Source organism: Cygnus atratus, chromosome 23, assembly GCF_013377495.2.
Source record: "Cygnus atratus isolate AKBS03 ecotype Queensland, Australia chromosome 23, CAtr_DNAZoo_HiC_assembly, whole genome shotgun sequence".
NCBI classification, from domain to species: Eukaryota; Metazoa; Chordata; class Aves; order Anseriformes; family Anatidae; genus Cygnus; species Cygnus atratus.
Window position 1 is genome coordinate 1,114,222 of NC_066384.1, and position 27,811 is coordinate 1,142,032.

General features: G+C 57.2%; 6 protein-coding genes across 10 annotated transcripts; 5 read left to right on the forward strand and 1 right to left on the reverse strand.

The window, feature by feature from the left end:
• Positions 1-92: 92 nt before the first annotated feature.
• On the forward strand, positions 93-9,232 carry TXLNA (taxilin alpha). The gene is made up of 11 exons (XM_035562086.2): positions 93-250; positions 663-812; positions 1,857-2,195; positions 2,704-2,795; positions 3,791-3,961; positions 4,675-4,869; positions 5,059-5,178; positions 5,479-5,553; positions 6,103-6,195; positions 6,586-6,681; positions 6,824-9,232. The coding sequence occupies exons 2-11, from the start codon at positions 695-697 to the stop codon at positions 7,172-7,174; spliced, it is 1,650 nt and encodes a 549-aa protein (XP_035417979.1). The 5' UTR covers positions 93-250; positions 663-694; the 3' UTR covers positions 7,175-9,232.
• A 592-nt stretch (positions 9,233-9,824) lies between these two features.
• On the forward strand, positions 9,825-11,822 carry CCDC28B (coiled-coil domain containing 28B). 4 transcript variants are annotated; one of them, XM_035562153.2, is made up of 6 exons: positions 9,834-9,856; positions 10,176-10,630; positions 10,732-10,889; positions 10,962-11,116; positions 11,225-11,247; positions 11,336-11,529. In XM_035562153.2, exons 2-6 carry the CDS (start codon positions 10,485-10,487, stop codon positions 11,385-11,387), a joined length of 534 nt encoding a protein of 177 aa, XP_035418046.1. In that variant the 5' UTR covers positions 9,834-9,856; positions 10,176-10,484; the 3' UTR covers positions 11,388-11,529. The 4 variants fall into 4 exon arrangements, with proteins under 4 accessions (XP_035418045.1, XP_035418046.1, XP_050571152.1 ...); XM_035562152.2 differs by having other exon boundaries at positions 9,825-9,856; positions 10,962-11,247; positions 11,336-11,822; XM_050715195.1 differs by having other exon boundaries at positions 10,962-11,247; positions 11,340-11,667.
• IQCC (IQ motif containing C) lies at positions 11,670-14,554 on the forward strand. Its single transcript, XM_035562002.2, has 5 exons — positions 11,670-11,750; positions 11,947-12,090; positions 12,636-12,975; positions 13,190-13,308; positions 13,535-14,554. Exons 1-5 carry the CDS (start codon positions 11,670-11,672, stop codon positions 13,574-13,576), a joined length of 726 nt encoding a protein of 241 aa, XP_035417895.2. The 3' UTR covers positions 13,577-14,554.
• A 561-nt stretch (positions 14,555-15,115) lies between these two features.
• DCDC2B (doublecortin domain containing 2B) lies at positions 15,116-21,186 on the forward strand. 2 transcript variants are annotated; one of them, XM_050715194.1, is made up of 11 exons: positions 15,116-15,393; positions 15,930-15,987; positions 16,414-16,484; positions 16,911-17,042; positions 17,578-17,724; positions 17,879-17,915; positions 18,344-18,412; positions 18,633-18,822; positions 19,080-19,180; positions 19,396-19,522; positions 20,451-20,463. In XM_050715194.1, the coding sequence occupies exons 1-10, from the start codon at positions 15,116-15,118 to the stop codon at positions 19,402-19,404; spliced, it is 1,092 nt and encodes a 363-aa protein (XP_050571151.1). In that variant the 3' UTR covers positions 19,405-19,522; positions 20,451-20,463. The 2 variants fall into 2 exon arrangements, with proteins under 2 accessions (XP_050571151.1, XP_035417896.1); XM_035562003.2 differs by lacking the exon at positions 19,396-19,522 and having other exon boundaries at positions 20,451-21,186.
• Positions 21,187-21,331: 145 nt separating this feature from the next.
• TMEM234 (transmembrane protein 234) lies at positions 21,332-23,410 on the reverse strand. Its single transcript, XM_035562178.2, has 5 exons — positions 23,379-23,410; positions 22,814-22,965; positions 22,348-22,414; positions 22,125-22,217; positions 21,332-21,660 (listed from the first exon to the last, which is right to left on the reverse strand). Exons 1-5 carry the CDS (start codon positions 23,389-23,391, stop codon positions 21,599-21,601), a joined length of 387 nt encoding a protein of 128 aa, XP_035418071.1. The 5' UTR covers positions 23,392-23,410; the 3' UTR covers positions 21,332-21,598.
• On the forward strand, positions 23,372-27,772 carry EIF3I (eukaryotic translation initiation factor 3 subunit I). The gene is made up of 11 exons (XM_035562143.2): positions 23,372-23,497; positions 24,012-24,104; positions 24,221-24,308; positions 24,875-24,940; positions 25,210-25,359; positions 25,467-25,594; positions 25,863-25,973; positions 26,385-26,474; positions 26,692-26,765; positions 26,923-27,015; positions 27,347-27,772. The coding sequence occupies exons 1-11, from the start codon at positions 23,495-23,497 to the stop codon at positions 27,426-27,428; spliced, it is 978 nt and encodes a 325-aa protein (XP_035418036.1). The 5' UTR covers positions 23,372-23,494; the 3' UTR covers positions 27,429-27,772.
• Positions 27,773-27,811: the final 39 nt, after the last annotated feature.

A 27,811-nucleotide genomic window follows, 5' to 3' on the forward strand; every position in this document is an offset into this window, starting at 1 on the left:
GCGTGGTGCGCGCACGGCGAGGGGCCCGGGCCGGAGCCGCTTCCTGCAGCGCGGGGCCCGGCGGGCGCGGGGCGGCGGGGCCGGGACCGGGAGCGGGGCTGGGGCCGGGAGCGGCGGGGCCGGGAGCGGCGGCGGGGCCGTTCTCCTCCCCTCCCCCTCCCCGCCGGTGCACCGGAGCGCCGCCGGCTCCTGACCGCTGATTGGCTGAAGGAGAGAGGGGCGACTACGTCACACCGCTGACGCCACCGGGGTACGTGCGTGACGTCATTGCGGTGCCGGGGGGGGGGCACCGGGGGCGCTGCTCTCCCCCCTCCCCCCCGGCGTCCCCCAGCACGGGCCGGGGCCGGGGCCCCCGGGAGCTGCGGCCCCACGGCAAAACGGGGGGGGGGGGCGGCGAGAACCGGCTGCGTCCCCGCGCCCCGGGGTGCCCCGGAGCTGCCCGGAGGCGGGGGGGGGGCGTCTGCCGTCCGTTAAACCCCGGGGCTTGGCCCCCGTTAAACCCCCGGGTTTCGCCCCTGGTAAACTCCGGGGCTTCGCCCCGTTAAACCCCACGGTTTCACCCCCGTTAAACCCCCGGGGCTTGTCCCCGTTAAGCCCCAGTTTCACCCCCGTTAAACCCCGGGGCTTCCCCCCCCCCCTCCCCCCCGTTTCTCTTCCACCAGGGCTCGCCGACGCCGAGCGGGCGCAGGCGGCGATGAAGAACCAAGGCGGGGAAGCCAAGGCAGCCCCGCGCCCCGCGGGCTCCTCTGCGGCCGGCGGCGCCCTGCTGCTGGAGGAGGGCGACCCGGCCGAGGCCACGGCGGCGCTGGAAGGTGGGGAGGTGCCGGGGCGTGCGCCCGCTGCCTGCGGCTGCCGGCACGGGCAGGAGGCGCGGGGAAGCCCCGAGGGAGGGTTCCAGGCCTGGGGGTAGCGGGGCTGCTGCTGGGCGAGGGCGGGGTGCTGTGCTCACCCCCTGGTGCTTGGGCGAGAGCAGCTGTGGTTTCGGGGGCAGAAAATCCTGCTTTCCTGCAACTCCTGCGCGTACACGGGTCTGAAGTAGTTACTGCTCCTTTCCGAGGCTCGGAGTTGAGTCTGGTGTGGAAATGATGGGCTGTTCGTAGGGCTTAAACCTCCAGGGTTTCACACAGAACGTGGCAGCCAACCCTCCTGGGGGTAGCGGTGAGCGATCTGCTCTGTCATTAGCACTTGGTAAAAATAATTCTCTGGGAGACAAAAAACGGGTAATCACGGGGGTGCTTGGTTAACGTTAACCTCCCCTGGGATGCTCACGCCTCGTTACCGTGTGATGTAGGAAGTGCCCGGTGAATAGAGGTAGTTTAATAATAGAGTTAACGGAGTTAGTTTAATAACCCGCTGCTGTAAATCTCCCCTTTGGGGGAACTTCGGAAGCACAGAAGTGTGCCGAAGGATGCGCTGCCTGCTCTTCCCCGCGTGTCTGCTGCTGGGGACGAGACGCGTTTGGTCTGAGCCAGTGCAGCTGCTCCTACGTGTGAGAAGAGGGAATAACCCAAAGCTCGGCGCTGGGGGTATCTGCAGGCTGCTCCCCCGAGGGCAAACTCGTGCACAACCTGCTCGTGCTAAAGGCTGGCGGGTAGGGGGCAGTTCTTGCTCTTGCCAGATGTCAGGGGCTTGGTCGTGCTCTGGTGATCAAAGGAGAGGCTGCCAGGAATGCACCTCCATTGTCAGGGCAGCGCCTGGAGACGCCGCCTGAACAAAGCGGCTTGTGTTGGTGGAAGTTCAGCCTGCCCCGTGCCGTGGGGTGCTCGGGGAAACCTCTCCCTGGCTGCGTGTCTCTGGGGAGCAGAGAATAGGCTGCGTGGGGGAAGCATCATGCGTTGTGTTCGCGTCTCCCACAGCTCCTCTCACGCAGGAGGACACCAAGTCCTCCCGGCCTGCCGTGCGTGACGTCTCGGAGGAGCTAAGCAGACAGCTTGAGGACATCTTGAACACGTACTGCGTGGATGCCAGCCAGGAGGGTCCGGGCGAGGACGGCGGGCAGAGCGAGCCTGCGGAGCCGGAGGAGGCGGAGAAGTGTCGCAGCGAGTCCCCGAGGAACGGCGACCAGGAGCCGGGTGGCCCCGAGATGAACGGGGAGAAGGAGGGCACGAAGGGGACGGAGGAGTTCCGGCCCGGCGAGGAGTGCGGGGAGCGGGATCAGAAGAAGGCTCAGGAAAAGAAGAAAGCCAAGGGCCTAGGTAAGAGGTGCCCTGCGGCGGTGGTGCCGCCAGCCCGAGAACCTTGGAGCAGAGGTGGGTTTTGTGCTGCCCTTAGCGCAGCGAGCACCTTGGGCGTGTGATGCCCAGCAGGGTCTGGGAACGGTACAGCATCTCCTTCTCGCGGTGTGGGAGGAAACGGAGAGCTGCAAAGGCGCTGACAGGTCCTGGGTGCTGCCCCAGCCTCTGAGTTCTGCACGTTTCCCCTCTGCGGGACACAGCTCCGTCTGGCCAGCCCGGTGGTGGTGGTTCCCTGCTCCGAGAACCAAGTCTCTCCCTGGCTGCTCTGATCGCTCACCTGCTGCGCGCGGTGCAGGCCGTGGGACAGAGCCCTGGGGAGGCGCTGGGGTTGGGAGCTCTGGCCCAGGGCATTCACGGCTGCGAGGCCTGCTTTGTCTCTGCTGTCCTTGCCTTTAGGAGCCAGGATTCTGCGTGAGCGATGTTTACTTTGTTGTTTTTTTTTTTTTTTTCATGCCGTGTCTCGCTCCAGGCAAGGAAATCACTTTGCTGATGCAGACGCTGAACACCCTGAGCACTCCAGAGGAGAAACTGGCAGCACTGTGCAAGAAGTACGCTGAGCTGGTGAGTCCTTGTGCCCGCGTGCCAGGTGCTGGGGCAGAGGGAGGACGCTGCTGCAGCGAGCACCGGAACTGCGTGGTGAGGCAGACGGTGGCTGCAGATTATTTTGCTCTCGGTGTTGGGAGGGACGGTCCGGGAACACTCCTGTAGCTTTGTCGTGTATGTTCCGGGGTCTCTGTGGTGCTGGATATCCAGATGCCAGAGGGCAGGCGTTGCTCGGTCTGGCTGGGCATTGTTGGTTTGACATTCCGTAGAGGTGTAAGCAGGGACAGGAGCGTTTTTGGCAGGTCAGCATGTAAGAGGGCTTCAGATACGCTTCCTGTCTGTCCCTGTAAGTGGAAGCTGCATCTCGTGCCCATCTCGTCCTGGTGGCATACGCGGCCAGTTCTGCTGAGCCTGCGTTCCTCATCTCTGCAGGCAGGGCTGAGCTGTGCGCTGGCAGGCCCAGCTGTGACAGGACCGTGCGGGTACATCTCCTGTCTCCGCCACTCAGTCGCTGTGTTTCTGTTGATGATTTCTTAGCAAGAAACGTGTTTGGCAGAGCCGGCGCGCTGCTAGGAGCGTGGTGTAGAGCTGAGTACGCACATATTTCTCACGGGCCACGTTTAACCTGAGCACGTGCTGTATTCAGGGCAGAGGAGACCTGGGACTGTCCGTGTGCATCCCAAGGGGTCGTGTTCAGGTTTCCCTGTGGCTGGCCGTGTGCTCAGAGCTCTGCTCCGCGTGAGCAACGGGTGCACGGAGCTGCTGGAGAAACGCGCGAGTCTGTCGGGTTCTGGTAGGATCCCGATTCAGGAAGGAGAAAGGCCCTGTCCAGGGGACTTTGGGCTCTGCATCAGTTCTGCTCTGCTCAAAACCAGCACCTTTTGTGTTATAAAACTCTTGTTATCCTCTTACGGTACGCAGGGCACTTCTTTGGTCCCCCTGTTCCCTCATACAGGCACAGCTTTGCCCTGGTCTGTTTTGCTACATCTGTGCCCTTTGCTCTCCTGCCCTAGCTGGAAGAGCACCGTAACTCCCAGAAGCAGATGAAGATCTTGCAGAAGAAGCAGACGCAGCTGGTGCAAGAGAAGGACCACCTGCAGAGCGAGCACAGCAAGGCCATCCTGGCCCGCAGCAAGCTGGAGAGTCTGTGCCGCGAGCTCCAGAGACACAACCGCACCCTCAAGGCAAGTGTCTCCCGGGCGCTGCTCCAGGAGCTGCTTCCTCCCGAGCCCTCGGATCGCTTGCTGCGGGGCTGGGAGCCTCTCTGGCAAGCTGACCTCTGCCCGTGGTTGCCCACAGCCTGGTGATGTCCAGAGCAGGCGTTTAGTTCTGCTGTTAAGCCTTCGCCTTGCGAGAGAGGGCAGGGCAGGGGGCTGACCCGCGTGGTCTCGTGTGGAGAAAAGCAGGGAGCTTTGTGGGCTGGCGCAGCTCTCGTAGGGAAGGAGAGTGGGCAGTGCCCGGGATGCAGCGTGCCCCTTGGTGACTGCGCCAGCCGTGACCAGGAGCACCAGCTACTTGATCCAGCCGCTCAGTGGAGCCGCTGCTGTGCGAGGGAGTTCTCCGGGGTCAGCAAATTGCCTGCGCGTCCTTGTGCTTTGCGGTGCTGCCCGCTTCTGCCCTTGGGGTAACTCAAGGAGGCACCCAGGAGGAAGGGGCGTGACTTATCCGCCGTGCCCAGGTGTTGTTCTGGGCTGTTCCCTGCAGAAATGCCGGGGAAAGGCCCAGGGCAGGCTGAGGAAGGGGTGCTCAGGCAGTGGCCCATGGTCCCTTCCTGATTGATACCAACGTTAGCGAGAGGCTGGCTGGGCTCGGAGCAGCACGGCGTGGGCAGCTTCGCTCACCTGCCTGCCCGCACGGAGCCTGACGTGGCCCTGCTGTCTCTGCCCTGTTCGTGCAGGAGGAGGGTGTCCAGCGTGCCCGGGAGGAAGAGGAGAAGCGGAAGGAGGTCACCTCCCACTTCCAGGTGACGCTGAACGACATCCAGCTCCAGATGGAGCAGCACAACGAGAGGAACTCCAAGCTGCGCCAGGAGAACATGGAGCTGGCGGAGCGGCTCAAGAAGCTCATCGAGCAGTACGAGCTGCGGGAGGAGGTGGGTTGGGGCGGGGACCTGGGGCAGCCTGCTGGGGTGCGCCCATTCTGCCCCGGGGAGCGTGTTTCTGGGCAGGGAGCGGTGGGAAAAGGGGCCTCGGCGCTCTGGGGTCTTCCCTCGGGATCTCTGCCACCTGGGCAGCAGGGCCCTGGCCGAGCGTGTCAGTGACCGGTGGCGTTTCCTTGGCAGCACATTGAGAAGGTGTTCAAACACAAGGACCTGCAGCAGCAGCTCGTGGACGCCAAGCTCCAGCAGGCACAGGAGATGCTGAAGGAGGCAGAGGAGAGACACCAGCGGGAGAAGGACTTTGTAAGTCTCGCAGCAAGTCTGTAACGGTTGCAAGCAGTTAGCCTTTTGCCTTGCTCGTGGAGGTTTGTTGCTGCTGGGTTCCTACGCGCAGAGCCCAAGTCGGATGAGGCCATCCCAGGCCCGCTGTTTGCCCGGCAGTGACCGTGCCCCCAGCTGCCTCAGGAGCATGGCTGGAGCCCCCGCTCTGCTCTTGGCGTTTCTCCCAGCCCTCTGCTGTCTCCAGGCCAAGCACCAGCTGTGCAGCGCGTATCAGGAACTTCCCCTGGTGGCAGCGAGGTAACTGCTTTTGTTCTTCCCTAGCTGCTGAAGGAAGCTGTGGAGTCGCAGAGGATGTGTGAGCTGATGAAGCAGCAGGAGACCCATCTGAAGCAGCAGGTGAGCTACCTGGTCTGTGCGCGCTCAGCCTGCTTGTTCGTTTGCCTGCTAGTTTGTTTGTTTTCTCTTCCTTTCTCCCTCAGCGGGGAACAACCTGAAGTTGCTTAATCTGGAAAACACAAGGGCAGGACTGTTCCTGAGTTTGGTATCGGTGTGTCTGTGGCAGCGCAGAGTTTGCTGAGACCTCTTTCAGCTCTTCTGCCTTGTGGGAGAAAGGGGCCTTGGTTTTACCAGCACGTTTCCCAGTGCTGGGAGCAGTTGTGTGATCGTGCTCTGCTGAATCAGACCCAGCAAGTGCTTCCTGCCAAGGCCAGGAGGTGTTTGCAGAGCACATCACTCTCTGAGGATGTTTCCCTAAGAAAGAAGAAATACTGTTCCACATTTGCCAGTACCCAAAGTTGGCAGAGCAGCCCCATGCTGCTAGGTTGTTTGTCATAAAGTTCAGTCACAAGATAACTAGCTCACTTCTTGGCTAAAATCTCCCCTCTCCCGGGGAAGGCTGTCGGGAGGTGCCATGGCGAGGAGCTGTAACCCTGTCTCTCCCTGCAGCTTGCTCTCTACACAGAGAAGTTTGAAGAATTCCAGAACACCCTTTCCAAAAGCAGCGAAGTGTTCACGACATTTAAACAGGAGATGGAGAAGGTGGGTAACGCTGTCGCTGCCTGGCAGAGCGTGTGGGCTGGAGGCACTGCCTGTCTCCTCGCTGCGTCTGTCAGCGGGATAAGCTGCAGCTCTGTTTTGTTGAGTTCTGCTGGCATTAAACCAGCCACGAGCTGGCTGCTGATAGAAGGTGGATACTGGACTTGCGGGGTGGCTGCTGCACCCCTCCTGAATCGCAAAAAGCAGCGCTACCCCCGTCTCCTGGTTTGTGTTACCTGCTTGGTGTTTCCCACTTGACGCTGACAGCAACAAGGCAAGGAGACGTTGTGCAGGACAGCAGGATCTCGGTGTCTGAAAGCAGGTTGCCATTTGTGGATACACGAGGTGTGCCCCACTGATCACTGGCTCATTTGTTCCCTTTTTGTCACTTAGATGACTAAGAAAATTAAGAAGCTGGAGAAAGAGACCACTATGTACCGTTCTCGCTGGGAGAGCAGCAACAAGGCTCTCTTGGAAATGGCTGAAGAGGTGAGGAGGCTCTGGCTTTCTGTGCTGAGGCAGGCAACTTGCGTGGTCTTTTTCCCCTGAACTTCCCTTTGGGGTTTTGTCTCTCTCCCTTTCTGCCTTCGTCCCCAGTGTGGTAGTCTGAAAGCTGCCTCTCTATTTGCAGAAAACCCTACGGGATAAAGAGCTAGAGGGGCTTCAGGTGAAAATCCAGCGCCTGGAGAAACTGTGCCGAGCCCTGCAGACGGAGCGCAACGACCTCAACAAGAAGGTTCAGGACCTGTGTGCCCACGCGCCCCGGGCAGACATGGACCTGTCGGAGCCCCTGAAGGACCCAGCCCGGGAGGGCTCCGAGGCGGTGGCAGGAGGTGCCCCAGCAGAGCAGCACCTGGCTGAGGATTGCCTTCACTCGGGAAAGCCAACACACGGCACAGATCCTGCGGAGACGCTTGGAGAACTGAGCATAGGAGGCCTGGGGCAGAGTGGGACTGAGGAAGGCACTCAGGGCGCTGACTGAGCCCGCCGTGCGGTAGGCAGAGGTAGGGCGAGGGAGGGTAGCGTGAATGTTTCCAGACTCCGATGCCCCTCTCCTGGTCCTTGGACAGGTGCAAGAGGACAGCCCTCCCTGGGCTTCGAGATTTCCTAGCGTAGGTTTTTGGAGGGTTTTTTAAATTTTTATATATATATATGTGTGTGAGACATATATATATATGGTATATAAAATCAGTGCAGGGCAACGTACACTTTATATACGGATATATATGGAACCTAGAACGACCCACCTCCCTGCGTGTGCGTGAATAACTAATATATGGAGACTCAACTGATTGTCCCTTTCACTAAAAGACCTTGTCATTGGCAGGCTGTGACTCCCCCAAAATCTAGTGCAGCTCAGGAAAGCAGGTGCATGGATCGGCCCCAGCCTTCCTCCGGCTCGTGGCACGGGGACAGCTGGGCATGTTGCTTCCTCTGCCTTCACGGCGACACTCTCACGTTGAGTGACAGCAAAAGAGTTGAGTAAGGGAGAGCAGAAGCGTTTCCCAGCTCTGGATTCTCCCTCCCTCCTCTGCAACAGGCAGGAGGGAGCTCCTGGACTTGTTGTTGCTTTCTCATGCTCTGGCTGGCAGCTCTCTTGAGTATGAGCTGAGCAAGCGAGGACGAGAGAGGCTGTTTCCCCTCTGTGTGGGTTTTGTGTATTGAATGGGGACAAAAAGAAGCAAACTGTGGACGCCTGGTTCACCCAGGCCTCCTGCAGGGTCTTTGCTCTTCCCAGAACCTGCCAATGTCTCGATAGCCTTATGATTCACAGTTGCCTCTTTGCTATACGCACATGTGCACAAGTGTATTAAACAGTTAATCCAAAGGTCTAACTCCGAAGTGTTTTGCACAAGCACGTGTGATCAGTTGTGCAAGGGGACGGGGAGGTCCTTCCAGCTGAGCTCTGCCCTGCCTCAGGACCACCCCTTGGCGCTGAGCGGGGTGGTCCTGGAGGCGTTCACGGAGCTGGGGCTCCAGGAGGATCCAACCCGCGTCTGCTCCGCGACCTGCTGAAGCTGAACCGCTGGGACCAGCACAGGACCGTGCTGCGGGCTGGTCCCTCCTGCAGTCAGCCCCCCGCGGGCCCTCCAGTCTGCACTGGCGCTGCCCGGCCCCCTCCTTGCCCTCTGCTCGGTCAGAAGAGCAGCTCCCGGGTGCCAGCTGCCGCCTGGCCCGAGCTGCCGCCGCTGTGTCTGGGTGCGAGCCGCAGCCTCTGCCCACAGGACCAAGCGCTCGCCCACAGGACCCGCTTGTGCCGGGAGGGCGTTGAGAGACACGTGAGGCTTGCTGGCATGGGGCTTGGGGGATTTCTCCTTAGTTTCTCAAGACTTCCTCTTTTCACCGTTGTTTTGGGAGACCTCTGCTTCCTTGAAACCCTTCCTGCAGCTTCTCTACAGCAGACTTTATTTTCAGCATTGCCTTCCTTCTTGCTTGAAGCTGAAGTGAGCTGGCCTGAGCAGTTCCTTGCGGTGGCTGCATTCAGTGGAACAGCCTTGGTTTCTTTTCTGGTGATGCGGCTGCTCTTGCATCTTCTCTCTGCAATTGTACAGTGCCCTTGCGAAGGACCTGCCCTGGGAGCAGCCTGCAGTAGGTGCCTCTGCATCCCCCTTTCCTCCAAGGGAAGTCCAGCGAGTTCAGGCTTAACGACTGCGGCTGTCTACGGAGCCCAATAAGCCTCTGTAGAGCCACAGTCTTGAACAGCCACTAGGATACGTTCCCTGGAGTTCTGTGGGGCTTTTTCTTCTAGCCCTGCACCGCCAGCATCGCTTCCTCCTGCGTGGGGACGCATCTGCCTCTGCCAGGGGTCTTCCGGAGTGAGTGAACGTAGCTCTGGCCCAGCGGGAGCCCCCAGTTCCCCAGCAGCAGGGCTGGGCGAGGGCTGCAGCCTGGCTCTGGACTTCTCTTCTTGCGCTTTCAGTCAAAGAAAAATCTCACAGAAAGTCACCACCACCTTTTTTTTTTTCTGTTATGGTACAGATAACCTCCGTGGGGGGCTGGTGTATGTATCTTGGTACCCAATAGAAGTGCACACAAACTCACTGCTGCTGTCTGTGTTATTTCTCGGGCGTTAGGGCCGTGTTTGGGAGCGAAATGGGGGACACTGGCTTGTGGGGTGGGAGCGGGGAGGCTGGGAGGGGGACTTCAGGTGCAAAGCTGCTGGCACATCCCTGCCTGAGGGGAATGGGTGGGGGTCTGTGCCCAGGACCCCCGGCACGGGGCAGCTCGTGCTGCTCTCCCCTGGGAGCTGGGGGAGCCCCTGGGGCCCCGCAGTGCACCCACCCTGGGGTCCTGCAGGCACGGCCCAGCCGGGGACCCTCCTGGCACCGGTGCCGTCAGCCCGCTGAGGGGTCAGCCCTTGGCATTTGCGACACCCCCCCCGGTTTTGCTGGGGCGCTCGTGGGGAAGGCGCTGGGGTGCAGCCCCCGTTACCCGCTCGGGGCCCGCTGTGTGTGCGGCTGCCCGGGACCGGGGGCCGCATCCTGCCCTCCCCAGCGCGATGCCGATGCCGGCGGTGTCCGGCCCGGCAGCAGCGCCCCGGGGCTGTGCGGAGCCCGGAGGAAGTTCCCGTTCCCTTTAAATGCAAATCCCGGCCCCGGGGCTGGGGGGGCGGCCGGGCGGCTCCGCGGGACGGGACGGGACGGAGCGGGGGGGCCTGGCGCAGGTCGGTGTCCCCGTCCCCGTCCCCGTCCCGCTGCTCGGGGGGGGCAGCCGGAGCCTGCCACAAAGCAAGGGGCTCCCTCAGCCCCGTCCTGCCACCGCCGAGGGCCCAGGAGGAGCTTGGGGGGGGGGTGGGGGTGTCGAAATATTCCTGGGAGGGCTCGGGGGGTGTCGGGTCCCTCCGGTGGTCTCAGCTCCAGCTCTCCGTTAGGGCATCCGGGGGCTTGCCCTGCGCCGCTGGGGCTGAAATCCTCTTTTCTGCGGCTCTGGGAGATGACGCTGTGAAGTAATCCCTGGCTGGGAGCTCCCTGGCTGTTTTTCAGGTCCCAGGCTCTGCCCTGCGCCGTGATGCTGCGGCACAGACCGAGATAACGCAGCCCGAGCCCAGCCGTGGATCCCAGCAAGTGCGGGCAGAGCGCCTGGCCTCGGCCCTCCTGCTGCTGCCGAACCTCGCTGCAACCCACCGAGCCCCACCACAACTTGTGGAGCCCTGCTGCAGCCCACCGAGCCCCACCGCGGCGCCTCGCTGGGGTTGTGAGGACGAAGAGGCCCCGCACAGGGAAGGGGCTGCCAAGAGCCGTGCGTCCATCCCGCGCAGGTGCCTGTCCCGCAGCTCCGGGAGCCCCTCCAGGATGGAGGAACGGAGGAAGAAGCGGAGCCCCAGGGCCCAGCCGGTGCCTGCCGGGGCCGCACGGCCGCTGCCCGTCAGCAAGAGCGCGTCCTTCGCGCTGCCGCTGCCCGCCCTGCCCTCAGCCCAGCAGCGCGCCAGGCCCCGGCGGTCAGTGCTGGTGTGGGGGACCCTCGGTCCCTGCGGCCCCCTCAGGAGCTGGGGGGCCGGGGGGGGGTCTGGCGGTGCCACCACCTGCGTGTTCTGCGCAGGGCGAGCAAGGAGAGAGTGCGGGCAGGTGGCACGGGGGCGGCACGGGGGGCTCCGCTGCAGCACAGCTTCCTCACTGAGGTCTCCGACGTGTGCGAGATGGAGGGGGGGCTGCTCAGCCTCCTCAGCGACTTCCACTCGGGCAAGCTGCAGGCTTTCGGTGAGGGGCTGGGGGCCGGGGGGTGGGGGGGCTGCGCTGGCGGGCTGTGACGGCTCCCACCCGTGGGCGCAGGGAAGGAGTGCTCCTTCGAGCAGCTGGAGCATGTGCGGGAGATGCAGGAGAAGCTGGCGCGGCTGCACTTTGGCCTCGACGTCTGCGTGGAGGAGCTCCCCGAGGAGCAGAAGAAGGCGGTGGCCGACAGGAACCTGGACCAGCTGCTGGTGCACGTGAGTGGCACCTCCGCGCTCCGTGCCCAGCCCTGCAGTGCTGGTGGGGTCCCCGCCGGCCCCCAGCCTCCCCACCGGTGCTGCAGCCTCTCCCTTTGCCTCCCGCAGCTGGAGGAGCTGAGCAGCTCCATGTATCCTTGGCATGGGGTGGCAGTGGCGGTGGTGGCAGGTGGCAGGGGATGGCACAGCCTCCGGTGCTTTCCCTTGACGCGGGCCCAGACAGAAGCTGCACCTGGCGGAGAGCCCCGGCCCCGAGGAGGCTGCAGCCTGACCCAGTGCCGTCCTTGCTGCAAGGAGGAGGCTGCTGCGAGGAAGAGGCCCCGTGGGACGGGACGGAGCAGCAGCCACAGCCCCGCACGGGGAGGACCCCCCGCCCTGTGCCCCCACTGCAGGGCCGATGGCGGCGACACCTCGGGCACCCGCCTGGGAGAAAACAGTGGGGACCGGGACCGGGCCCTCCCCCCTTCCCCCCCTCCCCAGCCCCGCCGCCATCTTGTGGGCCCCCATGGCCGGGCGGGTGACGCCATCGGCCGGTGCCCGGTGCCCCGTGGTGATGGCGGCGGTGGCGGCGCCGGGCCCGCAGGCGGAGGCTGAGCAGTGGCGGCGGCTGCTGGGTGCCGTGACCCGCCTGCAGGTGGGGGTCCGAGGGGGGCACGGCGGGAGGGCCGGGCCGGGGCGCGCTGCCATTAAACTGACTTGGCTCCAGGCTCGGCCGCGATCGTTTCTTAACCACAGGGGGCCGGGGGTGGCCGGGGGCGGCTCTCGGGGGTCAGGGGGTGGCTTTGGGGGTGTCGGGGGGCGCGGGGCTCCTGTGGTGCCTCTGCCCGCAGGCCTGCGTCAGGGGCTGGCTGCTGCGGCGGCGCTTCAGGAGCTTGCAGCAGGAGTACGAGGAGGTGGTGAGGGAGATCGAAGGAGACCTGAGCGAGCTGCAGTGGACGGGACAGTACCTGCTGAGGCCCGTCTTTGTCCCCAAGGTCCGTGCCTGTGCCCGTGGCCACCTGGAGGGTGGGAGGGTGGGCTGGGGGCTCGGCAGCTCTTGGGGGGAGCGTGGCCTGGAGGGTGGGCGCCTCGGGTGCTGCTCGCGCTGCGCTGCCCAGGAACTGTCTCTGTCGACCCTGCACTCTATTTCTACCTGAGGAAAGTGACAGTTACGGAGCCAAGGCTCTGGCTCATCCCGTCTTGTCACCGAGTCCCCATCCGAGGGTTCAAACACCCGGCCTGCACGGGGGTTTCTGCAGACCTCCCCTCCGTGCGCCTACCTCAGCCATTCCTAGCAAACAGTCAGACCCACTCCTGTGGTGGCTGAGTGCTGCTATTTAATGCATTCGCTGCCTCTGGAAGAGAGGCCCTTTAAAAATCTGTGTGGCCCAACCAGAGCATGTCAGTATTGGGGCAGGATCGCTGGTAAGGGCAGGTGCCTGGCTGGGACAGAGCCCTGGCCCACAGCACAGGCCCCCTTCAGATCTTTCGGTTTTCCTTTATGTCTGTTTGTTCAGTTTGTCACATGTTGCTTCTCTAGAATTCACTGCAAGGAAAGTGTTCAGCTATACGAGAGTCTGTACCGAGTGACAAGGCCAGCACGGAAAAAACAGAGCAGGAGCTGGATGCTTCCGAACCGGAGCGGGACTGGGGCTGCAGCAGCAGCGTGAAACCTACAGCCCAGCTGCAAAGCGAGGAAGACCCGAGCTCCCTGGGTGAATGTGATGTAGCGAGACCCCCAAATCCAGGGGCTGACGCAGATAAAAGCACTGCAAAGGGGTGTGGTGCCCTAGCAGAGAGCGAGGAGTGGCAGAACAGCAGTGTGTCATCCGTGTGGGACAGCACTGTCCAGGAGTTGGAGTCCCTCGAAGCCTGCCTGGGTAAGGGACGGGAGCCCCTTTGTACCGTGGCCAGGGCTGTGCCCTCTGCCCACGTGCTTTGAATGACCTGGTGATGAGTGTGGGTGGCAAAGTGTAGATCCTTGGAGAATCAAAACCTCAAGACTGTACTGGAGAGGTTAGAGAAACTCATTGCAGGACAGATGGTAGATGCAGTGTGAGTGTTCTGGTAATAGTTTCTTCCATTTCTCTGCAGAAATTCCACTTGAGGATATAAAGGAACTTCCCCGAACTCGAGCTGGCCTCCAGTCCTACAGAAATCACTTGATCATGGAGCTGCTGTGGTTGCAACAAGCTATCGTCAGCCGTAAAAACGTAAGGGCCTGGCCCTGCCTCTTAGAATCATAGAATCAGGAATGATTCTATGATTCTATAGAATCACAGAATTTTTTCATTATTCCATATATGGAATCTATTTCTATGATTCTATGATTCTGGCTGAGTGTGATGACTTTGCTGGCTAATCTGCAAAGGCAGGTGCTTTCCTGCTTCTCTGTCTCTGGGATTTAATTGTTAACACCTGATTTTCTTTCTCTTGCAGTACCTGATGCTGAAACAGAGGCTGGGGACTCCTGACCCATAGGAAGGCATTCCCGAGTGTGGGGGACATTTGTACTGGTGTGGAGGAGCAGAGGAGCTACAGCACCATGGCATGACCTCAGGGACAGCAGTAGCCTGAGGGGACTCCAGCTCCACGGGCTGATGTTCTCCATGTTAGATGCGTGTGGCAAGAAAGACATTTTCTTTCTTTTAAATTTGAATAATTGGTTAAAGCAGGGGTTAATTGTCACTGCAACTAAGGAGATTGTGTGCCCTGGAGGGAGTGCCAGGGAGGCCTCCTTCCACAAAAACCTTATTTCTGTTGGCAGAGCCGGGTGGTTCTGGAGTAAATTGAGGCTGGGAAGACTGTCTCTTGCAGAAGGTACTCTTTGGCCAGCTGATTGCTTGTGGTGGACCTGAAATGCCTGAAGGCAACAGGTGCTTTCAATTTGTAGGAATAAGCTCTTCTCCACTGAATTGTGGGTGACCCCTGCCAGTATCTGTACTGTATTTTTGGGATGTTTTCATATGTTACAGCTCTGGGGTCTCCAGGTGCTTGTGGTAGGAACACCTAGTTGAAATACTAAGTTAAGGAGGAAAGTTTCCTAACTTTCCTGTGCGGCTGTTGGGGATAGAATATCTAACCTGACCTTCAGGAGATGAGGCTTGGTTCCTGACATGCACTTTTCTGGCCGTGGTAATACGGGTGTGTGCGGCACGGTCACTTGGAGAGAACGCCTCACGCTTCAGGAAGCAAGTAAGGAGTTAAGGGGTTGGTGCTGTGCTTTGAGAGTACTTTGTTTATAGAGATATTTTTTATTTTTTTACCTTAGCACTAGTTCAGGGATATCAAACGTCCCTCAGAAGGGGACTTCCTGCATGTTGCTCTGGTTCCTTACGGGGACCCTGAGTCTTATGTGCAAACACTCTGTTTGTATGCCCTGAGTGGGTGCTGTTATTGTGTGGCAGAGATATCCTTCTGTTCCTGATGACACTGACTTGTATGTGAATAAAAAGCATTTCTGCAGCTTGTTTGTGAATCTGCCTATTCCTGCCTGCCCTGCCTTCTGCTCCTGGCCAGAGCCAAGCGGGTCCGTGGCCTGTTCTGACCCATGCGGCCTGTTCAGTGCAAGAGGCGGTGTGTCTGCTCTGCTGTGGACCTTTGTCCAAAACGCACAGGGCCGAAACCCACTGCACTTCCCATGCAGTAGCGAGTGATGGCAAGGGCTAACAACTTCTGGATATTGCTGCTCTGGATGGGATGTGAGATGATGGCACTGCACCTCTATGCTGTTAATCAGAGTCCAGTGGCCACAGTACTCAATGTGCAGTGAGGGTGAGGTTGAAGAGCCCTGTGGTTCCTGGTTCTCAGCTAGCAAGGTGTTTGCAGGTTGTTTGATGTGGCCTCTGGACTGGCCCACAACTTCCTCCTGCTGGGCCTGCAGCCGTGGAGACGGCCAGTTGCTCAGGGGACTGCTGCGGAGGGACAGCAAAACACGAAGACGGCTTTGGGCTGGGCAGGAGGCTGACCAGAGCTCTCCTCCGTGCTCTGCGGTGGTCTGTGGGGCTTTGACCCACAGGGATGAGCTCCAGAGGCTTAGCTCTGGCACCTCCAGCGAAGAACGTGGTGGTGTATCGCAATGGTGACCCCTTTTTCCACGGGAAGAAGTTTGTGGTGAACCAGCGGCGGTTCCTGACCTTTGAGGCGTTTCTGAAGGAGGTGACCAGGAGCATTCATGCGCCCCTGGCTGTGAGGAATCTCTACACCCCCAGGCACGGCCACCGCATCACTGAGCTGGGGGACCTGCAGGACGGGTGCCAGTACGTGGCTGCGGGGTTTGAAAAGTTCAAAAGGCTCAAGTGAGTAGGTGGTCCTCCGGTCCCGGGGTTTGGTTTAGTGGAGGTGTTTTTGTTTTCTAATCCTGCATGAAGTAGAGCTGTTCTGGTTCATCCTGAAATGTAGAAGGCTGAAGAGACTTGTGGCGTTGCTTGAATCTTGAGGGGATGTGTGGGATGTGTGTGTTGGGTGAATTTAGCTCCCTGAGTGCATGTTGCATCTTGCTGAGGAGGGGGTCCGAGCTGTATTTAACAGCAGTCAGTCCTTGGAGCCTTGACCTGTGGTTAGCTCAAAGGAATACAGTGTTCTGGATGTCTTTACCATGGATATTTGAAACGGTCTTTGATTGACTGGGAAATTGTTAAAAATATCAGACTTTAGGGTGAAATTCTGTAAGTCCATGAGACAAGGCACATAGAGGATTGTTTCTAAAGTGACCTAAATAATGAACACATCTGGTGATGATGCACCAGGTCAAAGCAGCTGGCCATTTTCTCCCTGCTCCTTAGTCAGTCATGGCCCAGTTGGTATGTGGAATGTCATCTTCTTGTTCTCACAGCTATTTAAACCAGGGAAGGAAGGAGCTCCGAGGGACAAGTAACAGCAGCGGTGTGCAGGTGAGTCTGAGCTGAGTGAGGATGGGCAGGAGTGCAGAAGGGGGGAGGTATGAGAGACATGAAGAAGGCTGGCACTGATCAATCAAAAGTTGAGGTTTAAGGCTGCAAGGTGCCCAGTGGAGATCAGGTAAAAATGCCACAGGAATCAGTAGGCCGATGTGTATGCGAGGGGCTGCTGCTGGGTACCTTCCTCCCATCTCAGCCGTGCAGGGGAAGGATCTGTGCACAGAGGTTCTCTGGTAATTCTGGAACGCTCTCAGCTCTGTGAAGAGCCTCTCCAGGCCTTGATGTTGCTGACAACAAACCCCACCTAGCAGCAGCAAAATATGAAGGCAGGGCAGACAGCTCCTGGTGGAGGAAAGGGAACAGCCCTGGGAGGCTCAGTGCCAGGGCTGCGCTGTTTTTGTGCACTGACCTTGTCTCCAGTCCCACACCGTAGCTCCCTGGAAGTCAAACATCGCAACACGACGGCAGAAGCACACCCACCTTACAATCCAGTAAGTGCCTCAGTGTTTTCTCCTTGGGGGGTCTTTGGGAATGCTTCTGGAGGGAATTTGTTGTAAATATTGTCAGGCATCTGCCTGTTTCCCCTCCCTTCCACATACTGTCTCCTGTGGGAAATTGAACAGAGATGCTGGTGGCACAGATGTCAGTGTCCAGTGATGGTCTTAGATGAGGAGCTGCCAGGGGCGGGGAGAGTTGATGTCTTCATAGCTGTTAATAGAACATTTCTGCTCACTCTTGGTTGTAGCCTTCTGGCTGGTTGTGACCCACAGGATGGTGCGTGTGATCTGTTGATTGTAAGGGGCTGTCAGCAGCTGTGAGGCTGAGATGTGTGAAAAGTCTTGGGACAGTGAGTGCTGTGTTCATGGGAGCTGTAGGAACACAGTCTCATGGCATGCTCTGGGCTACTTCTGCTGCAGTGTTTTCCGGAATGGGGATTTGCTGAGCCCTCCTTTCCGACTGCTGTTCTCTCAGAGCGCCCCGCTGCAGTGGGACACGCTCCTGGCTATGCTGACAGCGAAAGCTGATCTGCGCAGTGGAGCTGTTAACAGGTGGGTGTCTGGACAAGGCACTGCTCCATCTTCCCTCTTTACATCCAGGAACAGCACTTAATAGCATGCAGGACTGGGAGCTCAGGCGCTTCCAGCCTGCTTTGGCAATCTCATCTGCTTTTCAGGTTTTCCCATCTTTAAATTGGTGACAACATCAATGTCCTAAGTGTTGTGTGAGGAGGGCTGACGTTGGTGGTAGTCAGGTGAAAGAGCAATAAGCAAACAATAGCGTGGCACACAAAGGGAGCTTATGTCTAGAAGGAAGGGCAGAGGGAAGGGACTTTCATGCAACAAATGCAGCCTGCCTTCTCACACATCTTTCTCTTTGGGTACCAGTAAATAGCTGAGAACTACTGCATCTCACTGTGCCCCAAGTGTGGTATTTTCATGTGCTTCCTTGGAGTAATACAAAGAATGGTTGTTCTTCTCTGACTTATCTTGATCCTGTTTAACACCTGTGTGCTTCCACACCGAGGGGCTGCTCACTGTCCTCTGACTTTCCCCGGTGTCGAACCCTTTGCTGTCTTTTCCCAAGGCTCTGCAGGCTGGATGGCACGCAGGTGTTTGGTGAGGAGGAGCTGGTGAATGACGGTTACTACGTGGCTGTGGGGACTGAGGAGTACAAAAAACTGCCTTACTTTGAGCTTCTGGTGCCCCAGGATTCTGCATGCAGGACACCACGGTACGTAGGCTGTGCCTGAGAGGTTTAAAGGGTCATCTCCACAGTGCTCTTTGGCTACAGCTATCCTTAGCCCTCTCATTCCGTGCTGCCTGCCTCAAGGGTCCTGCAGCTCACTTCTGCCTGATGCTGAGAACCTGCTTCTCCTTTGTTTTAGGAACCATCCAGATAGACGCAAAAAGTACAGCAGAAAGGTGGGTGGCTCGGCTGGCACAGGACTGCGTGTGCTACGATCACAGCTGCTCCTGTGTAGACATCCATACAGAAGCTGTGGATGTGTACAGCAGTCTCCCTCCGCAACTGCCGTGGTTACGGCATCCTTGCTGGGCACCACCCCCAAAGCAGCATCTGGGGATAGCTGTGGCCACCTCGGACTCGAATTAAATCTCACTGCCTGAAGATCTCCTTAAGGTGGCCTCACTGACTACTTCTCCTTTTTGGATGTTGGACAGGGAGAACTCATCCTGGAGCAGAGAGCTCTTTTCTGGTCATTGTGTGGTGAAAATGCCAAGTGGAGACTGCAGATACAGCAGCTGGGCTGTCCCGGGCTGTCCACTGACACGTGGATCTGTACTATCTGTGCTCACTTAAAGGACTAAAATTTCCTTTCTTTTGTTTTCAGTTTAGCAAGCGTGATGCCACCTCCCAGGGCAGTGCTGCTGCCTCTGCTCTTGCTGAACCACCCCAACAGGTAGGGACTGCAGAAAGTATTGTTGTGTGTTCCCTATATCTGGCTTGCTTTTAGTACCAACTTAAAACCCCAGAGAGTGCAGTCTGACAGCAGAGGGTGCAGGATCAAAGCTTGTAGGGGAAAGTTACAGTCTTTAGTGGAGTACTGTGCAAAACTGCTCTTGTTTTATAAGTTGCTTTATCAAGAAAGCCTACCAGAAGCATGTGATGAATACTTCCAGCTGGACAGTTGCAGGGTGCAGACCCCAGGAGCTGCAGAGACCGACAGGAGCCCGGTTGCTTTTCCACCACTGCACAGGCAAGTCAGGAGGTCTCACCTCAGGGAGGAAGAGCCCATTTTCCATGCTAAACCTGTCCGTGCAGGACAGAACAGGAGGAGTTACAGGAGTGTGCAGCACTGGCCTCATCAAGGTAACAGATTCTGCTATAAATGTAGAGAAGTCTAGCTTTACTTTGATGCTAAGGGACAAAATAGCTTTAGATGCACAAAAAAAAAAAAAAACACAAATCAGCAATGCATCAAATAACTGCTCTATTTCTGCTTCTTCCTCTCCTCATCTGGGCACATATAAAGAATTTTCTGGAGCCTCAATAAGACTAGACCATGGCAATCTGCTATACCCAGTGAAAACCTTCTTTTTTTTTTTTTTTTTTTTCCCTCCTTGCAGAAGAAAGTGTCTATAAAGCCAAAGATCCTAGGAAGGAGATGCAAGGTGCTTGGGGAGTAAGAGAGCACGAACACACAAGGGTGGAGGCACCCACTGATCAGGTATAAGAAATATTTTCCTGCCGTTAGGTGTCTCTCACTGCTGCAGGGCATTCGTTGTCCCACTTGAGTCTACCCCTGCTCCAGTTTTGCACAGTTCCAAGAGCCAGCCTTGTGTGAACACGTTAAGAACAGGTTGTAGCAATTGCTTGGGAAAGTTTTCTCCCTTGTTCTTAGTCCTGTTCATGAAGTTTGCACAGCACTGTGCTTCCCCCTAGAATGTGTAAAGATGAAAGTAACCACCAGGGGGAACTTCAGACACCAGAGGAAGCGTAGCTACAGCGCTCTGCATTTTAGAAAGCCAAGAGATTGTCATCTGGGTCATGAACATTTCCCTTCTGAAGCGTGAGTTATAGCTCCCCATGACAGTAACGATATAAAAGGCTTTCTTGGATTTTTTTTTTAATTTTTATTTTTTTTGGTGTGTGTGTGTGTGTCCTATTTCTATCCTTACTCCTCTTCCAGAGAGTTGCAGAGACTGTGGAAGAACAACTCACACCAAAAGCCCGAACAGTTTACAGCAGTATTTATTCCACTTAATGTTTCTGTGCAGTGTGTTAGATCCCTTGTGGCTGTGTTCAGATTTCTTACACTAAAATTCAGTACCCCCAGATAGGACTTGTTAATTAGAACTCGCCTGTAGCTAGGTGAAGCTTTGAAGCTGGCACGGAATAAACATGTAATTCCTAAAATGCCTGAACATATTCGTTAAATAATAACGAGCTTTACACTTTTTTTAAAAGGGAAAAATCTTCGTTTTCATCTTACAGAATTTTGTTTTAAAATGTCTGAAAGATGCTTAGCGTTTGTGGGGCATCTGTGTCTTAAACTTGTCATAAGCACATTGAGAATTGATATAATGGGATGACGTGCGTCATATTATAGCTGATTCACCGTTCTGCCTAGGTAGTCTCATTAGACTAATTAGAACTTCAAAGGAACACAGCTCCTTTGAACTGAAGTTAGAGAAAGCCCTAGTAGAGAATTAGCTACCAGGTAGTGACGTCTGGGCTCAGGGGGGGGCCTGATGCTCCGATTTGCTTTAGGAGCTGTGCTATGCAGTCATAATTATCTGAGCGCTGTGGCTCTGCTCTGCACTGGGAGGGATTATTAGGCCTTACAACAACCACCTTTGAATTTAATGTAGAGACCCAGGTTTGCACACCAAAGCCTGTGTAAGACCAGAAACAATCCATGAATTTAGTCCCGGAAGCTTTCTGTAACAGCAAAGTGCCGCGCTAATAACTGTATTTTTTCTTCTCCCTACAAAAAGGCGAGGACTGCAGGCACAGCACAAAAGCCCGCGGCAGGGAAAAGGGAGGGCAGCGCTTCTGAGGGTGAGGATCGCTGAATGATGTCTTCCCTTGGCAGCAATCCTGCTCTGAAGAGCTCGCAGAGGGACCGCGATGGGAGGACAGTGAGGTATGCCACTAGCTGCAGATAACAAAAGCATGCAAGTCTGAGGTCTGTGTAACGTTTATAGACTGGCCAAGCTTTCTGATCAATTAACAGAATCTTAGCGAGCACCCTAACTATCTGCGCTTGAGAGAGACTACCAGTGAACAATGAACCAGATGCACATTTTTATTAAAAAATTAAAAACATTCCTCCTTTCCTCAGCTCTGTGGATGATGACGTGGCAGAGAACAGGGCTGCTTTTCTGAGCTTTAATTTAAAAAGCACTTTGTGTCTGAACTTGGGAAGTAAGAATTACCGCATAGAATACACTCCTAACAAAACGTCTGCCAGGAAGTTTGCTCTGTGTCAGACACTTCCCATAAAGGGATTCACAGCATCCTTGGTCCTCTGATTTGGAATGCTTGGATAATGTTTGTAGCAATCAAACCTGCTCTCAAAAATACTTTTTGTTTCTGTTAACTTGTTTTCCTGCGTGACTTAGGAATAGTCGCAGTAATAAAGCGCTGTCGTATTATCCCCATTAGCACGAGGCTTTCTGTATTTCTTTCCCCCGTGCTCCTGATAAATGACAAGGGTGACAACGATTTCTCTTCCTGTGATCTACCTGGTACTGTGGACTGATTAGCTCACTGAAAAGAAGCAGCCCCTTCCTTCCATGGCAACGAACTGCAGTGGTGTTACTGTCCAGGTCCCTACATAGGTTCCTTCCACACAAAGTCAGTCGATCCCAGAAGATCCAGTTGAATTATTTATTAACCATTTATTCCCCCTCCTCCCACCCCTGCTTTGAAACACCCACAGGAAAAGATTCCTTAAGACACTAGATAGGATGTCCTTGCGATATGCCTTGCTCCACCCTGGTGCTTGGGGAATCCAATCCCTGCTTCCAGGCAGCCGGGTGTCAGAATGAGAGCCCAGCGGTCGGCTGCTGAGCCAGAAGCTCCCCTCATGCCACGGGGTCACGTTTAAAGGCGTTCTCTTCCTCTGCTCGCTGCGCCTTGGTCACGAACCAGCTACACAGAGAGTGACACCCAGGAGGGTGAGCGCCATTCCTGCCACGGCCCCTGCAGAGACAAAGCACGGTGTGGTCCTACAGCTATTTTGCCAGGCTCTGGGGTTTTAAGTTTTCAGTTTCCTGCCGTTTTCTGACTTCCTGAGCAGGATAACGTTATAGTATGGAGTGAGGGATGGGAAGGGGTATGAGTGGTCACATTCTGGGGCTTACGGGGCATCCTGTTTCAAAGCAGGCATATTCCTTAATGTTTCTCTTACAGTTAAATAGTTAGGTAAAGGCTCAGGCCTGTAAATTCTGCTAGCTTAGAACGGCCAATTCAAATTCACTCGCCCTACTCACGTACAAGTCACTTTCACTTCCTTTCCAGCTTCCTAGCCAGAACTACCACTTAACCAGTTTCAGTGCTTGTGTCCACGTTTGCTGGTTTTCAGGAGAGCGGAGGGGAGCACACAACTCTAAGTTAGCAAACAGATGCAGGAGACAGTACGCCAAAATGCTTTAAGTGCAACTTACTTTTACCGCCGATATCCTCTCCCAGAATCCTCCCAGTCACCAGAGTGAAAATCAAAGCCAGGGAGTTACAGAGCGGTACCGCCAGGGACAGGTCTGAAAATGAACAGTGTAACACAAACAGTTTATTACAAGACATCTGACTAAACGTCGAGCAGGTCACCAAACTAATCAGTAACGTGGCTCCTCCCCAAAATCCCGCTCCACAAAAGCGACGACAGCTGACCTGCAGATGCCAAGGCGAGGTAGAAGAGGAGCGATCCGCACTGATTGAGCAGGAAGGGCACCATGTACTGCAGGAAGAGCACAGCCGGTCAGTCACGGCACGGAAACCACCCCGCAGTGAGCAGCAGCGAAGGAGCCCTGACCCCCTTGTTCTGTGCCACGTTTGGGAGTGGAAATGCAGCCCGCCGCTGACTGCTGCCAGTCACGAGCTGTTCGGTGCCTTGGTTCCCCAGTCTGCAGGTGGCAGGCAGGGCTTACTTCGTGTAAAATGTGAGGATTAACGACCTGCTTTCTACAGAGCAGTCTGAATTCTGCACGGGAAGAACAGCACTATAGGCAAGTAAATGAAATATTACAGAGGATAACTAATTCTTCCAACAGAAGGGATGTTTAACAGTTTAAATAACGGTATCTAGTGCAGAAGCACACAGGAACGAGCCCGTGACCCCCCCGGCTCGGGGCCGCACCTTGTAGTTGAGGCCCAGGAAGCTGATCTCTGCCAGCAGCTGCCGCAGGCGGCCCCGGTGCCGCAGCTCCTCCAGCCCCGCCGCGCCCGTCCGCAGGAAGGGCCCGGTGCTGCCCCACAGCGCGGCCACCAGCACCAGCGCCGCCGCCTCCCCTGCGCCACGGCCTCAGCTCAGCAGCCCCGGGGGACGCGGCCCCGAGGCCCGCCCCGGCTCAGCCTCTCCCCCCGCACGGGGCCTGCCCTGCCCACGGAGGCCCCGACCGACCCCAGCTCTCCGCAGCCTCCCCTCAGGGGAAGCCCCGGGCCGGGCCGGCTGCCCCCAGCCCCCCGGGGCCGGCCCCTTCAGGGCCCTGCCCGCGGCCATTGGGGCCTGAGGCCGCGTCCGCCTCGGGGAAGGCCCCAAAGCCCCGAACCTACGGCCGCGTCCCCCCCCCGCCGCCTTCCCGCAGCCCCCCCGTGCCCCTCTCCCGCCTCCCCCCGAGCCCCGGCCCGGCCCTGCCGGGGGCCGCAGGCCCGAGCCGCCCGCCGCCATCCCGGCTCCCTCGTCCCCCATCCCGGAAGCGCACCCGCGGTCGCCATAGCAACGGCGCCGGAACTTCCGCCGGCCGCGCGCCCTCTGACCCGGAAGCGGTGGCGAGGGCCTCGCTGTCTGTCGGGCCTCGGCTTCGGCACCGCCGCCGCCATGGTGGGAGCGGGAAGGGGGCGGCGGGGGGCTACGGGGGGTTGGTGAGGGGTTGTTCGGGTGGTGGGGGTCCTGTGGGGGGCAGTGAGGGGTTGTGGGGGGCTATGGGGGGTTCTGAGGGGTTGGTGAGGGGCTGTGAGGGGTTTGTGAGGAGTTGTGGGGGGCTATGAGGGGCTGTGAGGGGTTGGTGAGGGGCTGTGAGGGAGCGGCGAGGGGCAGTGAGGGGTTGTGGGGGGCTGTGAGGGGTTTGCGAGGGGTTGGTGAGGGGTTGTTCGGGTGGCGAGGGGGCTCTGGGGGGCTGTGAGGGAGCTGCAAGGGCCGGCGAGGGGTTGGCGAGGGGTTATGGGGGGCTCTGAGGGGTTGGTGAAGGGCTCTGAGGGGGCTCGGAGGGGCTATGAGGGCTTATTCAGGCGGTGCAGGCCCGGGTGGGGGCTCCCGGGCCATGACAGCCGTGTGGGGGATCCCGGCCGGGTCCCTCGGCCCTTTCTGACCCCAGCTGTCACCTCTCCCCCTGCAGAAGCCGATCCTGCTGCAGGGCCACGAGCGCTCCATCACGCAGATCAAGTACAACCGCGAGGGAGACCTGCTCTTCACTGTGGCCAAGGACCCCGTGAGTGCGGCGTAAATCAGCCCCTGTCCTCCTTGGGCAGCAGGGAAGGGGCGGCGGTGGGTTAGCGGAGCCTCCTGAGGAGGTCTGCTTGGTGAGGGCTTTTCCCCTTCTCCTAGATCGTCAACGTTTGGTATTCAGTGAACGGGGAGCGGCTCGGCACGTACAATGGCCACACGGGAGCCGTCTGGTGCGTGGACGCAGACTGTATCTTTTGGTCGGCAAAACCAGTTTGTCTGTGCTCTGCTTGTTATTTAGAGTGATTCAGCTCAGCCGTTCCTTTCAGCTGCTGCCGTGTGACAGGCGGGGAGGCCACGTGGTGCTTTTAACTTTCCCTTACTCCATCTCTTGGATATTTTTGTTTCTTTTTCTTTCTGGGGGTGTTGTTTGGGATAACATGTGCAGTGACACCTGCCCACATTTGTGACTGAGGTGGCCCAGGCAGCTCGAGGAAGGCGTCCAAGTTGAACAAGATCTTCCCTCTCCAATGTGGGTAGGACGTAGCAGAGGTGAAAATGTACAAAGGTTGTGTTAAGGCAAGAACTGTAGCCTTTTTCTCACCATTTCAGGAGGCAAGTTGTGGGTTTTATAGTAGGAGCGCTTGGACTCGTTGTCTGTACTGGAGTATTGCCACTCCTATAATGGAATTTGCTCAGTCTCAGCAATTTCTCGCTGTAATGCACCGTTTTGACCTTGTGTATAAATACTTTCTGGGTATCTAAACAGCTTCTGGGGGCTACAAACACGCTGATGTTCCTTAACTGGTGACCTAGGGGACACCCGACACGTGCTCACTGGCTCTGCAGATAACAGCTGTCGGCTCTGGGACTGTGAAACAGGTACGGCTCCCGGCTCCCCCGCCGCCAGCTCCGACTCCCGGCGCTGTCCTGCTCTGGAGTTTGTGAGAGGTCTGAATCCTAACGGGTGTGTGTGTGTGTGTGCCCGGTTTCTAGTGAACACCTGGGGCCAATTTACTCACCTCCTATTTAGTCCAAGCGTACTGGCCTGCTCATCTCCTCACTTCTGCCCGGTATCCTGCCCACTCGGTCACGTTCATTAATTTTGCAGTGCAGGCCCCAGTGAGTGACGGTTTCTGCTCTGTGTGCAGGAAAGCAGCTTGCCCTGGTGAAGACCAGCTCGGCGGTGAGGACGTGTGGCTTTGACTTCGGAGGAAACATCATCATGTTTTCCACGGACAAGCAGATGGGCTACCAGTGTTTCGTGAGCTTCTTTGACCTGCGGGACCCCAGCCAGATCGGTGAGGACTCTGAGCCTGTGCCTGCAGCAGGGAATAAGGGGAAGCACTGGCGGCCAGAGCTGGTGCCATGCCGTCTGTCTGTCCGTCTCCTTCCTTCCTTCCTGCAGAGAACAACGAGCCTTACATGAAAATCCCCTGCAGTGACTCTAAAATCACCAGTGCTGTGTGGGGCCCCCTGGGGGAGTTCATCATCGCAGGGCACGAAAGTGGGGAGCTCAACCAGTTCAGCGCCAAGGTCAGTGCGATAAGGGGCGGCATCTCCTCTGGCAGCAGCGCGTGGGGAGGAGGCTGCAGCATTCCTCGGTGGTCACGGGGCAGAACGTGGGCTTCTTGGCTCGAACCAGCAGCCTCGTGGAAGGATAGTGAAAATATGTGGTTCCCTTTAGCCAGGCTGATGTAGAAAGGCCGTCCTACTGCTGACAGTGGTATCTCCTACACTGTTTTTATCGGGGAAGCGTGCTCACTTTGTTTGCTCACTGAAGCTGCCTTGTTTGACCCTTCAGTCCGGGGAGCAGCTTTCAAACATCAAGGAGCACACCAAGCAAATCAATGACATTCAGACCTCCAGGGACATGACCATGTTCATCACCGCCTCCAAGGACAACACAGCCAAGGTGAGGCCTCCTGTTGGTAACGCAGCGGTCCGCTGGTATCTGCTCGTAGCGCCTCTGCTCAGAGACTACCGCAGGGGTTTGCTCCTTGGAAATTTGAGTGGGTGTAAAGTCAAAGCTGGGTGGGAGACTTCAGTGGGAACGGGGAGGCATCGCCACATTAAATTAGCAGCAACACCAAAATGGAGGCTGCGGCGTGCTACCTGCAGAAGGTGTAAGGGTGACGTTCACCTTGGGCAGGTATTTGGGGATTCTGGAGAAGCGTCTTTGGGTTTTGGGTGCCCCTGAGCAGCTTCAGTGCTAACATCCACTTGTGTGAGGACTGGCAGCCTGGGGCTGGGGTTTGCATGAGTTAATTGGGCTGCATGTCCTTCTGCAGCACAACTCTCTAAGCCTCTCCCTTTTGCCTCTTAGCTCTTTGACTGCACGACACTGGAACATTTGAAGACCTTCCGGACAGAGCGACCAGTGAACTCTGCCGCCCTCTCCCCCATTTTTGATCACGTAAGAATGATCCCACTCGTAATGGTCTCCCTGCGACTCCTGCCTTGTCCCAGGTGGCTGGAAGGCACGGCATCACCAGCCCAGCCTGTGATATAAACATGGCTGTGGGATGGGCCCAGGGAGCTTCACTGCTCTCTAGTGCAGGAGCACTTCCCTGCCTGCTGCTGCGCGCGTGGTGCACGCGGTCCTGCAGTGTTGTGGCCTCTGCTCTTTGCAGGTCGTGCTTGGCGGTGGGCAAGAGGCCATGGATGTGACCACGACCTCCACCAGGATTGGCAAATTTGAGGCGAGGTTGGTGCTTTCCTCTGGCAGGGCTGAGTCCTCACCCAGAGTACTCCTGACATCTTGCCCCTGGCAGTGTTTGGAGGAGTCATTACAACTGCAGAGCTTTTCTGAAGAGACCCTGATTGTGTCCCTAACCGGGCTCCTGACGTCTTCCTTCTCCCAGGTTCTTCCACTTGGCTTTTGAAGAAGAGTTTGGCAGAGTGAAGGGTCATTTTGGTCCGATAAATAGTGTCGCTTTTCACCCCGATGGAAAGAGGTAAGGATTTTTGCAGATCTTCCAGCATGCTCAAATCAAACCTAGCCTGTGCTTTGGTTAGGATATGGCTGGGCTCACAGGAGCTCTGCAGTGGGAATGAAGCCAGCACCTTCCCCAGTTCCCCCATTCCAACCCTGCTGCCTCCCGTCAGGCTGGCTCTGGGGGTCATTTACGCCCTGCTGCACGTTTTGCTGTGTTACTGATATTTTTTTCATCTTGTGACTATTTCTTAGCTTTTGGAGGGTGTTCTGAGAACAGATTCTGTCTCTTGCTGATATAAAGCTGAGCTCCTGACAGGACTGATGACTTTCTCATCTTTTCTCCCGCACAGTTACAGCAGTGGTGGTGAGGATGGCTACGTTCGCATCCACTACTTTGACCCCCAGTACTTCGAGTTTGAGTTTGAAGCCTAAAGGAGGACGTCCTCTCCTCTTCTTCCCTCTTCCTATCCGTTGCCCAGCCCATTGGCTCCTGAGCAGAACTGTTGTAAGGCCTGAAGTTGGTCTGCTCCGCAGGAGGCAGCAGCAAACTCAGGGGCTGTATGGAGGGGGGGGATATAGAACCCCAGCCAGCTCAGAATGGCACAACCTGTGGCTTTCTCAGGAGGTAGAGTGAGGGTGAGGAAAGGAGTTGGGTTGGCTGCCTGCCTGCCCCTGTGGATGCTAACTTCCTGGCCTGCAGGGCATATTTATATATCAGTGGAGAAAAAAAAATCGGCAGGAAATAAATAAAAAATCTTTTCTAAACGCCAGAAAAAGTGCCTCTATTCTTGTGCTCTGGGACAAAATTAACCTGG

Coding starts and splice junctions, on each gene's coding strand:
- TXLNA (XM_035562086.2), top strand. CDS start 695: ATGAAGAACCAAGGCGGGGAAGCCAAGGCAGCCCCGCGCCCCGCGGGC. Junction 2,796..3,790: donor GCAAGAAGTACGCTGAGCTG/GTGAGTCCTTGT, acceptor CTCCTGCCCTAG/CTGGAAGAGCACCGTAACTC. Junction 5,554..6,102: donor AGACCCATCTGAAGCAGCAG/GTGAGCTACCTG, acceptor CTCTCCCTGCAG/CTTGCTCTCTACACAGAGAA.
- DCDC2B (XM_035562003.2), top strand. CDS start 15,116: ATGAGCTCCAGAGGCTTAGCTCTGGCACCTCCAGCGAAGAACGTGGTG. Junction 18,413..18,632: donor TTGCTGAACCACCCCAACAG/GTAGGGACTGCA, acceptor GAATACTTCCAG/CTGGACAGTTGCAGGGTGCA. Junction 19,181..20,450: donor TGGAGGCACCCACTGATCAG/GTATAAGAAATA, acceptor CCCTACAAAAAG/GCGAGGACTGCAGGCACAGC.
- CCDC28B (XM_050715195.1), top strand. CDS start 10,485: ATGGAGGAACGGAGGAAGAAGCGGAGCCCCAGGGCCCAGCCGGTGCCT. Junction 10,631..10,731: donor CAGCGCGCCAGGCCCCGGCG/GTCAGTGCTGGT, acceptor TGTTCTGCGCAG/GGCGAGCAAGGAGAGAGTGC. Junction 11,248..11,339: donor GAGGAGCTGAGCAGCTCCAT/GTATCCTTGGCA, acceptor GGGCCCAGACAG/AAGCTGCACCTGGCGGAGAG.
- IQCC (XM_035562002.2), top strand. CDS start 11,670: ATGGCGGCGGTGGCGGCGCCGGGCCCGCAGGCGGAGGCTGAGCAGTGG. Junction 12,976..13,189: donor GTCCCTCGAAGCCTGCCTGG/GTAAGGGACGGG, acceptor ATTTCTCTGCAG/AAATTCCACTTGAGGATATA. Junction 13,309..13,534: donor CTATCGTCAGCCGTAAAAAC/GTAAGGGCCTGG, acceptor TTTCTCTTGCAG/TACCTGATGCTGAAACAGAG.
- TMEM234 (XM_035562178.2), bottom strand. Junction 22,218..22,347: donor CCTCGCCTTGGCATCTGCAG/GTCAGCTGTCGT, acceptor GTTCATTTTCAG/ACCTGTCCCTGGCGGTACCG. Junction 21,661..22,124: donor AGAGGATATCGGCGGTAAAA/GTAAGTTGCACT, acceptor TTGTCTCTGCAG/GGGCCGTGGCAGGAATGGCG.
- EIF3I (XM_035562143.2), top strand. Junction 24,941..25,209: donor GCTCTGGGACTGTGAAACAG/GTACGGCTCCCG, acceptor CTCTGTGTGCAG/GAAAGCAGCTTGCCCTGGTG. Junction 27,016..27,346: donor TTTCACCCCGATGGAAAGAG/GTAAGGATTTTT, acceptor TCTCCCGCACAG/TTACAGCAGTGGTGGTGAGG.